At 40.5% G+C, this 15,638-nt stretch overlaps 1 protein-coding gene across 1 annotated transcript; it reads right to left on the bottom strand.

Moving 5' to 3' along the window:
- Positions 1-4,902: 4,902 nt before the first annotated feature.
- Positions 4,903-15,204, bottom strand: LOC124000299 (glutaredoxin domain-containing cysteine-rich protein 1-like). The gene is made up of 4 exons (XM_046306571.1): positions 14,710-15,204; positions 9,615-9,854; positions 9,018-9,083; positions 4,903-5,244 (listed from the first exon to the last, which is right to left on the bottom strand). The coding sequence occupies exons 1-4, from the start codon at positions 15,202-15,204 to the stop codon at positions 5,065-5,067; spliced, it is 981 nt and encodes a 326-aa protein (XP_046162527.1). The 3' UTR covers positions 4,903-5,064.
- Between the last annotated feature and the right edge of the window lie 434 nt (positions 15,205-15,638).

Below are 15,638 nucleotides of genomic sequence, written 5' to 3'. Positions count from 1 at the left end.
AGCGCCTCGACTGTCTCCTAAAGTTGATTCAGCTGCGGGATTGGGGCACCACCAGCACAGAGCTTGCTCAGGAATGGCAGCAGGCAGGTGTGAGTGCATCTGCACGCACAGTGCAGCAAAGACTTTTGTAGGATGGTCAAGAAGGGCAGCAAAAGAAGCCACTTCTCTCCAGGAAAAACATCAGGGATAGAATGATATTCTGCAAACGGTACAGTAATTGGACTGCTGAGGACTGGGGTAAAATCATTTTCTCTGATGAATCCCCTTTTCAATTGTTTGGGGCATCCAGGAAAAAAAGCTTGTCCGGAAAAGACAAGGTGAGCGCTACCATCAGTCCTGTGTCATGCCAACAGTAAAGCATCCTGTGACCATTCATGTGTGCGGTTGCTCACAATTTTGACTAAGAATACAGCCATGAATAAATAATGGTACAAACACATCCTCCGAGAGCAGTTTCTCCCAACAATCCAGGAACAGTTTGGTGACGAACTGTATGATGGAGCAACTTGCTATAAGGCAAAAGTAATAATTAAGTGGCCCGGGGAACAAAACATCGATATTTTGGGTCCATGGCCAGGAAACTCCCCAGACCTTAATCCCATTGAAGTTGTGGTCAATCCTCAAGAGGCGGGTGGACAAACAAAACCCCACAAATTTGGACAAACAAAACCCCACAAATTTGGACAAACTCCAAGCATTTATTATGCAAGAATGGGCTGCCATCAGTCAGGATGTGGCCCAGAAGTTAATTGACAGCATTCCAGGGCAGATTGCAGAGGTCTTGAAAAAGAAGGGTCAACACTGCAAATATTGACTCTTGCATCAACTTCATGTAATTGTCAATAAAAGCATTTGACACTTATGAAATACTTGTTACTATGGAATACTGAAGTATAATTACATCTGACAAAAATATCTAAAGACACTGAAGCAGCAAACTTTGTGGAAGTTAATATTTGTGTCGTTCTCAACTTTTGTCCATGACTGTACTTTGGTTGGCGTCATTAAAACTAGTTTTTCAACCACTCCCACAAATTTCTTGTTAACAAACTGTCGATTTTGCAAGTCGGTTAGGACATCTACTTTGCATGACAAGTAATTTTTCAAACAATTGTTTTGTCAGATCATTTCACTTATAATTCACTGTATCACAATTCCAGTGGGCCAGACGTTTACATACACTAAATTGACTGCCTTTTTTAAACAGCTTGGAAGATTCCAGAAAAGTATGTCATGGCTTTAGAAGCTTCTGATAGGCTAATTGACATAATTTGAGTCAATTGGAGGTTTACCTGTGGATGTATTTCAAGGCCTACCTTCAAACTCAGTGCCTCTTTGCTTGACATCATGGGAAAATCAAAAGAAATCAGCCAAGAGTTTCTAAACGCCTGAAGGTACCACATTCATCTCTACAAACAATAGTATGCAAGTATAAACACCATGGGACAACACAGCTGTCATAACGCTCAGGAAGGAGATGCGTTCTGTCTCCTAGACATTAACGTACTTTGGGGCGGAAAGTGCAAATCAATCCCAGAAGAACAGAAAAGGACTTTGTGAAGATGCTGGAGGAAACGGGTACTAAAGTATCTATATCCACATTAGAATGAGTCCAATATCGACAAACTGAAAGGCCGCTCAGCAAGGAAGAAGCCACTGCTCCAAAACCGCCATAAAATAGCCAGACTATGGTTTGCAACTGTACATGGGGACAAAGATCATACTTTTTGGAGAAATGTCCTCTGGTCTGATGAAACAAAAATAGAACTGTTTGGCCATAATGACCATTGTTATGTTTGGAGGAAAAGGGGGATGCTTGCAAGCCGAAGAACACCATCCCAACCGTGAAGCATGGTAGTGGCGGCAGCATGTTGTGGGGGTGCTTTGCTGCAGGATGGACTGGTGCACTTCACAATACAGATGGCATCATGAGGGAGGGAAGTTGTGGATCTATTGAAGCAACATCTCAAGACATCAGTAAGGAAGTTAAAGCTTGGTCGCAAATGGGTTTTCCAAATGGACAATGACCCCAAGCATACTTCCAAAGTTGTGGAAAAATGGCTTAAGGACAACTAAGTCAAGTTATTGGAGTGGCCATCACAAAGCCCTGACCTCATTTCCATAAACATTTTGTGGGCAGAAAAACTATAGAAGCATGTACTAGGAAGGAGGCCTACAAACCTGACTCAGTTACACCAGCTCTGTCAGGAGTAATGGGCCAAAATTCACCCAACTTATTGTGGGAAGCTTGTGGAAAGCTACCTGAAACATTTGACCCAAGTTAAATTATTTAAAGGCAATTGCTACCAAATACTAATTCAGTGTATGTAAACTTCTGACCCACTGGGAATGTGATGAAAGAAATAAAAGCTGAAATAAATATTTTTTTATCTACTATTATTCTGACATTTCACATTCATAAAATAAAGTTGTGATGCTAACTGACCTAAAATGGGGACATTTTTTACTAGGATTAAATGTCAGGGATTGTGAAAACTGAGTTTAAATGTATTTGGCTAAGGTGTATGTAAACTTCCGACTTCAACTGTGTGTGTGTGTGTGTCTGTTGATTATGTAAGATTTATCTTTGGTTATGGAATAACTGCTGAAGGACTTCAAATAAATACATTTATGAACATGTATCTTTGTTGTTGGCATTTCCCTACGCTTCAATTTATCTGCCAACTAATTTAAATGATCTGAAATGCATGTCATGCACATTGGTGTTCATTGGCTATGTGCGCATCTTCATTCCCTTTGGATGAATGTGGGCAATTGGACTTTGCAGTTATCGGAATGAGGCTCTGGAAACGATAAGAAAAATCAGTGGCCTATATGGTGACGTCAATAAACAGTCATATTCAACCAGGCATTAACCAACCATTGAGAAACATCGCTCAGCATCGCGGCAGGACCAAGTAGGCTTCTCCGACGGAGAAACAATTGACAACTATGGCACATCAGAAAATGCTGAACAAGGACAACGACATTCAACGTTTTTTGTTATTGAATGTCGTGTAACATGTTTAAACAGGCTTTGAGAGTGGGCGCGCATCAACGTCATGCCATTCCCAAGTCCGTTGTGCTTCTGCCCATCTTGTCATTGTCGTGTCTCCTTTTCTCCCTTAGGTAATATAATGCGTTTTTAATGTGGGATTAACAGCGCCTATACAACAGCATGATTACATATGTATTGTATTGCAAACCTGTAGGAAATAATCAAAGACGCACACTCTTGAGATAATCAACTGTTATCAACATATGCGTAGGCCTATAGCAACGCCACCAACAAACTGTTGATAGGTTGGTTATGCTACAGGCTAATGATATGGCCAATGCATTGTTAGAATTTTTATTTGCCGTTTTTCTCTCCAAGATCGAACCTACACATGGGGGAGCAATAGACCGTGATCGGGCATGCTATTAGGTTTCTTTCATCTCCACGACCCAATGTCCTTACATTATTCCACAATCTTAGATTGTGATTAAGAATCTATTAAATAAATTGGATTATTACATTTACATTACATTTAAGTCATTTAGCAGACGCTCTTATCCAGAGCGACTTACAAATTGGTGCATTCACCTTATGACATCCAGTGGGACAGTCACTTAACAATAGTGCATCTAAAACTTAGGGGGGTGAGAGGGATTACTTATCCTATCCTAGGTATTCCTTAAAGAGATTATGCTACACATCCCACCGAATGTATCAGCCACTGTCGAGTAGGGAAAAAATTATTAGCTTTCAGTGTGGCATCTATTAAAGTCGTGTTGAGAGTGAAAGTGATGCCTTGCTCGTTGCTTTTAGCTTCTCTACAGTGCTGCCTTGTAGAGTCATGTTCAAGCAGCATTGTACAGGGCTATGACAGCGTAGAGATCCTCACGGTGGAGATGCTTTTCTCCATATTTTTTTGTCACTGGATGGCAGCCAGACCGAGAGTGATGACACCCATCCAAACAAATGGACTCAACGCAGTATAATTGTGTTACTCTAAACATGCAAGTGTGATATTGGCTTTTTACAATCTGCTATTGAGTTGCAAGGTGCTATTGATGTATAAAGAAAGTGTACTCAAAGCAGTGTGGTGCACACAAGTCTCAGACACAACTCTGTAAATGGGTCCCTCTTCTTTATCCTCAGGGTAAGAGATGGAGTTGCAATCAAAGTCCTTTCTGTGGCCAGAATATTTGAATGGAAACCTAACTAGGATAAATCTGTTGGTGACATATACATTATTAAGCTGCCTAACAGTAAGCTTGGTTACTCAGTGGTCCTGATGCCTAACATCCTATGTCTATGGAATCTTATGCTTCCATTGTTTCCATGCACACATTTCCAATACTATTAAACTGGAATTTGCTTTAAATGCTTCCTCTATTTTATGACTAAGGAAAGCGCTTTTCTCTCATCCTAATAAACATGTATATTTTATTCTACCAGAGCTAGTATTATTATCCCTTTATTTTAGCTACATTTATTTAAGTGGAGTGGCCCAATAAAGTGTACACACAATACTTTACTTTCCCTCTCTGCTCTATCTTGATCCATGTAGGCCATAGGATTAGTGATGAAAGCTTAATTATTTAACAAACTACAGGTCACCACTACACGGTTACATATCAGTGATTGTCTTACACCTCAATGACCAACCCTAGATCATCCTGGTGGAGTCCTAGACTGACCTTGTATTTTTCTGTTCAACTTATTGGTTCCATTTAAATGGGGAAGGTCACAGCTTGATACATTTTAGGACAGGCTGATGAATTCAAACTTAAAATGTGTAATTGATCAACTAAGTGTACATTTGCCACAGATAAAACCCATTTAAAGACTTATATTTTATTGAAAACACAATTTCATTGACAATCTCCCATGGAGGATAAACCATGGTGTGAAAAATAAATTCTTATCTCTGACACAGTCCAATCCGTACAGTGTCCATATTAGGACAGCCTCAGTCTCTCTAGGACTTGTTTGTATTTCTGGCTGTCCTAATTATGGACACCATACATTGTGTGGGCTTGGGGAAAGGGGATATTTCGATCAGGCACTTAGAGTCATCATTGGCTGCAGCTGGAACAGGGCTGCAGGCCATTCTCGTTGCACCAGGTGCACTTCAGGGCTTTGAACGACTCTGTGAAGCAGTTGCGGAAAACTGACAACTTGCTACCATGGCACATGGGGCACGGGACGAAGGCAAAGCCCCCACAGGTCTGGCACGTGTGGGGGTGCTGTACCCTCTGGGGGAAAACACACACACGAAAAACATTGTGAGAGCAAAATTGTTATAATACTTGTAATAGCATCAAATGGCTGTTTTATGCAATTGAATAGAGGGTTCTTATAACTATTGTGTCTGTGTGAACTGAAAGTGAGCCTCTGGGAGATTTAACACTGACAGAAGATGTACTATGTCTTTGGGTGATAAGCCTAACAAGACCTCATTCCATAGCATGCGTTAATGTGTCTGTACTGGGGTACCAGGGGGAGATGGCTCCAGTATGGAGTTGGGGGCCAGACCCTGGTCCTCTACACAATGAGAACAGTCTTGACAGCAGATACTGTCTGCTGTGAATTATTAGTGACCCATTCCATACATCTGTTGTTTGTCATGAACATCCAGGGGGATGGACTTTGGTATAAAATGCTATGGCTCAAATCCGCTCGTTGGGTTCTCAACGAATCACCTATGGAAGGGTCGTTGACAAGCTCCAACAAGCTCCAATAATTCCACGACACAAGTTATGCCACTGGCTGAATTGAAAGCTAATTAGCATAGAGCTGTAGTGTATGTAAGGGTTTGTGTGCATCGTTGTATGCCTAATTGTTTTTTTTACTTTCAAAGCTTGTCAACATGGCCTTGTATTCTGCTGTTTTTTTCCCTGATAGGAAAGGTGTTACAAATTCCCTGCCGGTGACTGTTATCAGCACCTCACAACCCTGAGCTGCACATTCCACTCCCCATCCCCCACACTTGAAGCCTGAGAGTCTCGATGGTACCATAAACATGCCTCTCAAACTCTCCCTGACCTGTGTGACCTGTGCCACGATACGTTGCTAGGGATGTTACTAGGGGGCCGGACATCTGCCCATCCTCTTGACTATACAGATCACACAATACTTGCAGTCTCCCTCAAGCAGCATCTCTGTCTCTGCCTGTCAACAACTCAGTCATATCTCTGGACTTGTACGATGGTGTGTGTTGTGTGACACGTATATATTGTTCTAAATAGTTAGTTCAGGGATTATATATAATTTATACAGTCCTTTATTAACCTCACACTCAACGTCAGCAAAACTAAGGAGATGATTGTGGACTTCAGGAAACAGCAGAGGGAACACCCCCCCTATCCACATCGATGGAACAGTAGTGGAGAGGGTAGTAAGTTTTAAGTTCCTCGGTGTACACATCACAGACAAACTGAATTGGTCCACCCACACAGACAGCATCGTGAAGAAGGCGCAGCAGCGCCTCTTCAACCTCAGGAGGCTTAAGAAATTTGGCTTGTCACCAAAAGCACTCACAAACTTCTACAGATGCACAATCGAGAGCATCCTGTCGGGCTGTATCACCGCCTGGTACGGCAACTGCTCCGCCCACAACCGTAAGGCTCTCCAGAGGGTAGTGAGGTCTGCACAACGCATCACCGGGGGCAAACTACATTATTCATCTCATATGTTTACGTATATACTGTACTCTATATCATCTACTGCATCTTTATGTAATACATGTATCACTAGCCACTTTAACTATGCCACATTGTTTACATACTCATCTCATATGTATATACTGTACTCAATACCATATACTGCATCTTGCCTATGCCGCTCTATACCAGCACTCATTCATATATCTTTATGTACATATTCTTTATCCCCTTACATTTGTGACTATAAGGTAGTAGTTTTAGAATTGTTAGCTAGATTACTTGTTGGTTATTACTGCATTGTCGGAACTAGAAGCACAAGCATTTCGCTACACTCGCATTAACATCTGCTAACCATGTGTATGTGACAAATACAATTTGATTTGATTTGATTTGTGATATTATATGTACAGTATATTCATTGCCTTTCATTTCCTTAAACAGAACTTTTCCCACTTTTCATCCCCATGTCCATCTTCCTCAGTGGGTTCAAATACAGTGTCTTGCGAAAGTATTCATCCCCCTTGGCGTTTTCCTATTTTGTTGCATTACAACCTGTAATTCAAATAGATTTTTATTTCATGTAATGGACATACACAAAAATAGTCCAAATTGGTAAAGTGAATTGAAAAAAATTACTTGTTTAAAAAACATTTAAAAAACATTTAAAAGGGAAAAGTGGTGCGTGCATATGTATTCACCCCCGTTTGCTATGAAGCCCCTAAATAAGATCTGATGCAACCAATTACCTTCAGAAGTCACATAATTAGTTAGATTGCACACAGGTGGACTTTATTTAAGTGGGACATGATCTGTCACATGATCTCAGTATATATACACCTGTTCTGAAAGGCCCCAGAATCTGCAGCACCACCAAGAATGTGGCACCATGATGACCAAGAAGCTCTCCAAACAGAGGGAAAAAGTTGTGGATAAGTACAGATCAGGGTTGGGTTATAAAAAAATATCAGAAACTTTGAACATCTCATGGAGCACAGTTAAATCCATTATAAAAAAATGAAAGAATATGACATCACAACAAACCTGTCAAGAGAGGGCTGCCCACCAAAACTCACAGACCAGGGGGCATTAATCAGAGAGGCAACAAAGAGACCAAAGATAACCCTGAGGAAGCTGCAAAGCTCCACAGCGGAGATTGGAGTATCTGTCCATAGGACCACTTTAAGCCGTACACTCCACAGAGCTGGGCTTTACAGATAAAAGCCATTGCTTAAAGAAAAAAATAAGCAAACATGTTTGGTGTTTGCCAAAAGGCATGTGGGTGACTCCCCAAACATATGGAAGAATGTACTCTGGTCAGATGAGACAAAAAGTTAGCTTTTTATTCATCAAGGAAATCGCTATGTCTGGCTCAAACCCAAAACCTCTCATCACCCAAGAACACCATCCCCATCGTGAAGCATGGTGGTGGCAGCATCATACTGTGGGGATGTTTTTCATCGGCAGGGACTGAGAAGCTGGTCAGAATTGAAGGAATGATGGATGGCACTAAATACAGGGAAATTATTGGGAGAAACCTTTGTCTTTGAGAGATTTGAGACTGGGATGGGGGTTCACCTTCCACCAGAACAATGTTGAAGGGGAAACATTTAAATGTCCTGGAATGGCCAAGTCAAAGTCCAGACCTCAATCCAATTGAGTGTCTGTGGTATGACTTAATGGTTGCTGTACCCCAGCGGAACCCATGGATCTTCAAAGTGGTAGGAATGTTGAGTAAATCAAATGATACAAACCCCCCCAAAAATCTATTTTAATTCCAGGTTGTAAGGCAACAAAATAGGAACAATGCCAAAGAGGGTGAATACTTTTGCAAGCCACTGTAAAGTTCCTGTGGGGGTAACTCTTGGCCTGCTTTATTCCCCTCTAACCGGGGGCAGTGTCAATGAGTCACAAACCAGTAAAATACATAGAGCCGGGTTGCTCTCTTTCTAAAACCTTTTCACAGTTGTATGTCTGTCAGTGTCTTTGCTCTGTTTGAAACACAACCTCAATTGTTGATATGACCCTCACACCTGTGTGTAAACAAATGAATTAGATGCAGAATCAATAACAAGCCTTCCATTATTGATGCCCATTCATTTTTGTCAGTTCACTGATGTATGTATCATTGTCGGCGAGTAGGCCTATATGATATATCAGAACGATCAATACTATTTTCCTATCCTGTGTTTCATTTATGTTTATTTTAATCATATTTAATTGCAAACATATTGGAGTATTTTTGTAATTTGAGGCGTTAGAGGCATCAGTTGAAACATGACATTGAATATGTTGTTAACTGTGCAGTTACCAGTGTTATTACTGAATATATTGTATCTGTTTAGTGGTAATTGATTCAAAATTACCTCAATTTTGGCCAGACGATCCTGAAGTTCTCCTGATTCATTCATGTCCAATATTTTCTCAGCACCCTGCAAAGTTATTATCATAGTGTAAGATGCATCATATCATTACTAGACCTTTGATAATTTCATAGCTAATATATTCACAACACTTCGATAGGATCAAGGTGGGTCTGTGCTTGACTTGGACCGAAATAGGGGCCGGTACTAATTTTGCATGTGGGTACTGTTTTTTTTTTAAGCTAATAATTCTATAAGAGGTGCAGGAACTCAATCAGTTGAAAATTTGACGTGCCGGTACTCAGCTGCAGTGAGCTCCTCCCCAAGTCAAGCACTGAGATGGATTGCATGGTTTTTTTTGATAGTAAAACATGCTATGTTTCATAATAGGACGTTTGTCATTTCAAATGTCAACATTATTCATAAAGTGTCTCAGTGTAGGAGTGATGTATTATCAGGTCCCTCTGTACATGTCATATTATTCATTATGATATAAAAGACCATACGGATTCTAAATCAACACTCCTAGTCTGAGATGTTTTATAAATACAAGCCCAGGAATTGGAAAATGAGTTGTAATGACCAAGTGAAAGCACTGACCCCGAGGTAGTGTCCATTGATGAACACGACTGGTAGCGAGGGAGGTTCGCCCACCCGCTTGCATCGTTCTTCCAGGTCCTTCCCATACTCACAGTCCAGGGCTATATTCTTTTCCAGAAACTTGACCCTGTGGTTTGAAAAGATCTTCCGGACCAACTCACACCGTTCAAACGTGGTCCTTACTACTCGAAAGCTGGTGGTGTAGATCACTATCCGCCCAAATTCTAGTGTCAACTCGGGCTTGTAAGGAAAACACACAAAAAGGAAATTAGATACGGTATGTGATCAACCTTATACTCTCCCCTACCTACAGTATTTATTTGGTATTAATAAATACTGGACGGTATTTATTTTATTAGTTATAACATTTAATTTGGCGCTATAATCCAGCATTTTGGGATTTTACATCAAATGTTTTATGAGGTGACAGTATAGAATCTCACCTTTTATTTTCATACATATCTGTTTTACCAGTTAGATCTAAATGCACTTTATGTATCTAGTCCCTCGATTTGAAGTTGTCATAAGTAGTTGGACAAATTCACTTGTAGTGTATTAAATTTAGTAAAAAGTTTAGTATTTGGCCCAATATTTCTAGCATGCAATGACTACATCAAGCACATTCATACTGACTCTACACTCACAAACACACTGCTACTGCTACTCTTTTTATGATAAATCCTGATGCCTCGTCACCTTACCCCTATACATATAAAAAAACTGTTTTAAGTGAAATATTAGCTGTTGTCTGAAGCTGAAAAAGACAGGAAATCCAGAAGCTAATTTGACCTACAGTATGTTAGAATGCCCAGTCATGTTAATTTAATCTCAGACATAATTTACTGCAGTTTAAGACCATCCATAGAACCCACTGCAGTACATTCAGAAAGTATTCAGACCCCTTCCCTTTTCCCACATTTTGTTACGTTAAACCTTATTCTAAATGGATTAAATACATGTTTTAGCTCATCAGTCTCCACACAATACCCCATAATGACAAAGCGAAAACAGAAATACCTAATTTACATAGGTATTCAGACCCTTTGCTATGAGACTCGAAATTGAGCTCAGGTCCATTCTGTTTCCATTGATCATCCTTAAGCTGTTTCTACAACTTGATTGGAGTCCACCTGTGGTACATTCAATTGATTGAAATTGATATGGAAAGTCTCATAACTGTCTATATACAGTTGACAGTGCATGTCAGAGCAAAACCCAAGACATGAGGTCGAAGGAAGGGTCCAATGAGCTCCGCGACAGGATTGTGTCGAGGCACAGATCTGGGGAAGGGTACCAAAAAATATCTATAGCATGGAAGGTCCCCAATGGGGAGGTCCCCATCATGAAGGAAGGTCACTGTCATGAAGGAAGGTCCCCGTCATGAAGGAAGGTCCCCATCATGGGGAGGTCACTGTGTGACCTCCATCATTCTAAAATGGAAGAAGTTTGGAACCACGTCCTTGAGCTGGCTGCCTGGCCATACTGAGTAATCGGGGAAGAAGGGCCTTGGTCAGGGAGGTGACCAAGAACCCGAAGGTTACTCTGAAAGAGCTCCAGAGATCCTCTGTGGATATGGAAGAACCTTCCACAAGGACAGTCAGCTCTGCAGCACTCCACCAATCACCAACCACCAACCACCAGGCCTTTATGGTAGAGTGGCCATGCGGAAGCCACTCCTCAGGTAAAAGGCACATGACAGCCCGCTTGGAGTTTGCCAAAATGGCACCTAAAGGACTCTCAGACCATGAGAAACAAGATTCTCTGGTCTGATAAAACCAAAATTTAACTCGTTGGCCTGAATGCCAAGCGTCACGTCTGGAGGAAACCTGGCACCATCTCTACTGTAAAAGCATGGTGGTGGCAGCATCATACTGTGAGGATATTTTTCAGTGGCAGGGACAGGGAGACTAGTCAGGATCGAGGGAACGATGAACAGAGCAATGTACAGAGAGATCCTTGATGAAAACCTGCTCCAGAACTCTTAGGACCTCAGACTGGGGCGAATGTTCACCTTCCAACAGGACAACAAACTTGAGCACACAGCCAAGACAATGCAGGAGTGGCTTCGGTACAAGTCTTTGAATGTCCTTGAGTGGCCCAGCCACTCTATGTCTGGTACAGAGATCAAAATTAAAAAGTGAAACGTTGTTTCTGAGGTCAGATGGGCAGACAGGGAGGTGTGTATTAACCCCACTGTACCAAACAAAATTGCTAGGCTAGAAGCAAGAGAGAATAATGTGCTAGTTGAGAAAAATACAAGAGATGATTTTGACAACAACATGAAAAGAAACATGATGATATTCTTATGAAGGCGCGCTGTTCATTCAGATGGAATTGTTAGCAGGCATAGTGTGCCTGTGACGGCCAGTACAGTACGGCTTGGAACATTGCTCATCCAAACAGCATCCAGGATCCAAACAACCCATTTTATAATTATAAATCCTTTGTACACTGCAAATTGACTGCAAGGAGCCGAAACAGATAGTATTTCACAAAAACATAATCATTTCGAAAATTGATTACATTGGGAAACGATCACACACGTTTTTATTTTATTTTATGTCCAATGAAGATTCAAATATTATTGTAATTTTTTTGCTCTGAAAAATTGGGGGGCAAATAAAACCACCCATGGTTCAAATTCGCCAGTTGGAGAACCTTGATGCAAAGTGAAGTTAGTTCAGACAGTATGACATGTAGGTGAGGCCAAATGTAAGATTAGAGCCATTGTGTTAGATGTGTGGCAGAAGGCATGGGAGGGAGGGCATTTGCCTCTAATGTTTGATTGCGGACATAATACCATTGAAGAAGAAGACGAAAAGGATAACTTTTGCATTGTCATAAGAGATTGGATTATTGTACCAGTGTTGAATGTCCATACTGAAATAGCTAACTAGCCATTATGCTAAGGCAATGATTATTTGAGGTAAATACGTAGAATGTATGCACACATGACTGTAAGTCGCTTTGGATAAAAGCGTCTGCTAAATGGCATATATTATTATTATTATTATTATAGGTAAAAGTTGTTGCTTTGTTTGTTGAAACTGTCACTGGGAAATTACTTTGTTCATGTTAGCTAGCTAGTTCATGTTAACTAGCTAGCTAACGTGACCTTGGTTAAAAGTTTCATTGTGTGCCCTTTTCTGCAGATCATTCTATGCATCGTTCTGTTTGTGTCTAGCAACAGTATATGTTGAACATAGGTACTAGCTAGCCACCTAGCAAGCTAACGATTGTCAGCTAAATTAGCTAGATAGCTAGCTAGATTAAGTAATGTTTGAACACTGATCATTAGCTAGCTGCTGGAGTGAAGAAGCTATCCTGTTAGCTGACGTTACCAATATCGTTAATAGTTTATGCTGTCCGCAAACATGTTTAGGTCCTAGCCAGTTATTTAGCAATCCGAGAGATATTTAGACTCCTATTTAGTTGTCTAGCGCTAGCTGTAAACAGCCGAGTTTACTTACTATTACAATAGGCTTGGATGAGCAGAATAACTAGCTAACTAGCTAATATACGTTAGTATTTTAAACCATCCAGTCCTATGATTAAGTGTCTATAATTTACAAAGTGTACATTTTTTTGGCCACTTTTATAGCCTCGCTACTTTTATAACCTCGCTACTGTTATTTTTCACTGTCTTTTTACTGTTGTTTTATTTCTTTACTTACCTATTGTTCACCTATTAACTTTTCACTGTAAGGTCAACACCATTATATGGATTTATTCGACTTTTTAAAATGTACATTTTCCAAAGGTCTGCGTCATTGGCTTGAAGGCTATGCGTGGAAGCCAGGAGACGCTAAATGTGTTTATGTTCATTAATAATGGTCAATTACCGTGAGACCAACAGTTATTTGCTTGACAATCACAGGGTGACGAAATTTCGTGACCGCCACGGCCCTAGTATTGGCGGAGAAAAAAAGACGACAAAAACTCACTTTAAACATGCATTGGCCTTTCAAAACCTAATATAGCCATGAATATACCCCTCCCATCATACCCCTCTAGTCTCAGCAATTTTAAGGTTTCCTGTACATTTGTCTAACTTATTACTTTAATTTAACTCCTTAATCACTGTGATAAATAAAACAGTTTTTCTTGAGGTCACTTTTAATAGAGCTGAGATTTCCTTTGAAGTGCAAAGTGTAGCAATACAGGTCAAATCGGTCATGACACAGACATGATTGAGTAGCAGGAAGATCAGAATGTCGTGAACCAAGAGATTGGGACCTCAAATCCCAGGCGAGGGAGGACATACCCAAAAACAATGGCTGTATAAATGAACATGCACAATGTAATCACGCATGTCAATGTCTGTTAAATATGTCAATTGAAAACATTGTATGTGTGTAACTAATTCCACAGCCTTGTTTAATTAAGATGCCCAAATTATAATTTCTAGTTGAATTAAAATATTAGACAAGTTGAGCAAACACAGCATGTTAAGTTGACAACATTTTAGCAAATTTCTTCTCAAGTTGGAGCTAAGTTTGGGCTAATTAAGAATTCAGTTCAAGTAACACTTAGACTGAAAAGTTTAGTAAATCATAATAATTAGTTTAAACAACTAGAATGTTTTTTACAGTGTACAGTACACCAAGTCCTGCAGTGTTGTGTATCGACTATACCTCTGAGTAAGCAATGAGGTAATCCCTCTCTACGCCTGGCTGTCAGCACTATCTATTCGCCATCTACTCCTTTCACAGGCTTCATTCCATTACCACCTAATGGTGCTCTAGGTGACCATACAGATGTAGGATCTTAATTTGATGAATGTTGTCAAACTGTGAAAGCTGCTCTGACCTTGTGGCTGTGTTATCTAGTGGAATATCTAGTGTTTGCTAAAATACTACACTAAAATACTACAAATTTCACTTTATGTGAGAAAACAAGCACTGAATAGTGTAGAGAAGGATTGTACCATCAAAATATTGTTTTTACAGCTGTTTGAAGCTGGTGGACCAAAACCTAAAGTAATTTTTGTTTTGGTCCACCAGCTTCAAACACCTGTAAAAACTATGAGAACTATGATAACACTGAAAAAGTACAATAAATATTCATCATACTTGAAGTGACCTAGATCACTTACCCCACATGCATTAGGAAGGTTTTCAAATAAGACCTGACCTGTACTGACTTTGTTCTTGACCCCCCTTACAGTCCCATTTTTGCTGAGGATGTTGACACGCTTGTGGCTAATCGGTGCTCTGTCCTTTGAGGCCCCAGCATACATGAGCAAATCATCCCGCTCGCTCTCGCTATCATCCAACTCGGAGCCTAGAAACCCATGTAGAAAAGCATGTCCATTAGCATCTCCACTTGTGGAAGGCGTACTGGCCCGGTCCGCATCCGAACTACTGGTACAATCTGAATCCAACGAGTCAGACGGCCCCCTATCTTTAAATATCTCCTTCAGCACCCGACCACTGTTCCCCGAAGCCACGCGGAACCTCACCCGCTTCTGGGGTTTCTCTTCACCCGGCGGTGTCAACATTGTCCACTCCTTTGGAAAACCCAGTGGTAGATTACATAGTCCAGAAAGGTGCTTTGCAGTCCCCTTCTTATTTTCATCAAAGCTTAACATAACCGCCTATACTAGACAAAGTATTTTTTCCTCATGGATTACTAGAGAGTAATCATCAGAGTTTGAAGATTTCTAAAAAAGACTGTCAGTCCTAAACTGCCTCACTCTTGGAGATACAGGACCAGTAAATAATGCATGTATTTCTACCAAGGTAACAGAGAAATCGACCTAAAGTAAACCGATAGCCCCTGCTGAATAATTCATTACACTTTTGCACAGTTTTCTTAGAAGCTTTGACAAAACAGCTTTGAGCAAACATGCCTTTTTTATGGGGTACATCAAACAACAACATTCGTTTCCCCTTTTCCTTTGAAGAATTAATTAATTAATTACATAATGTGTCTGTTTCAGAAAAACTTCCAATCTATTGTCTTACAGACATCCCAAGTCTCCAACACGCACCCTGGATAAGCAAAATTGTGGCCATTGAATCA

The sequence above is a fragment of the Oncorhynchus gorbuscha genome, linkage group LG16 (genome assembly GCF_021184085.1).
Source record: "Oncorhynchus gorbuscha isolate QuinsamMale2020 ecotype Even-year linkage group LG16, OgorEven_v1.0, whole genome shotgun sequence".
In the NCBI taxonomy this organism is placed as follows: Eukaryota; Metazoa; Chordata; class Actinopteri; order Salmoniformes; family Salmonidae; genus Oncorhynchus; species Oncorhynchus gorbuscha.
The sequence above is the reverse complement of the archived record's forward strand: the minus strand, read 5'-3'. Positions and strand labels throughout refer to the sequence as shown.

What these genes read in the sequence shown, in the direction of transcription:
- LOC124000299 (XM_046306571.1), bottom strand. Translation starts at nt 15,204, where the DNA reads ATGTTAAGCTTTGATGAAAATAAGAAGGGGACTGCAAAGCACCTTTCT. An exon ending in ACCTTCCTAATGCATGTGGG is followed by an intron (nt 9,855 to 14,709) that starts GTAAGTGATCTA and finishes TTTCCTTACAAG; the next exon opens with CCCGAGTTGACACTAGAATT. An exon ending in TCAATGGACACTACCTCGGG is followed by an intron (nt 9,084 to 9,614) that starts GTCAGTGCTTTC and finishes ATAACTTTGCAG; the next exon opens with GGTGCTGAGAAAATATTGGA.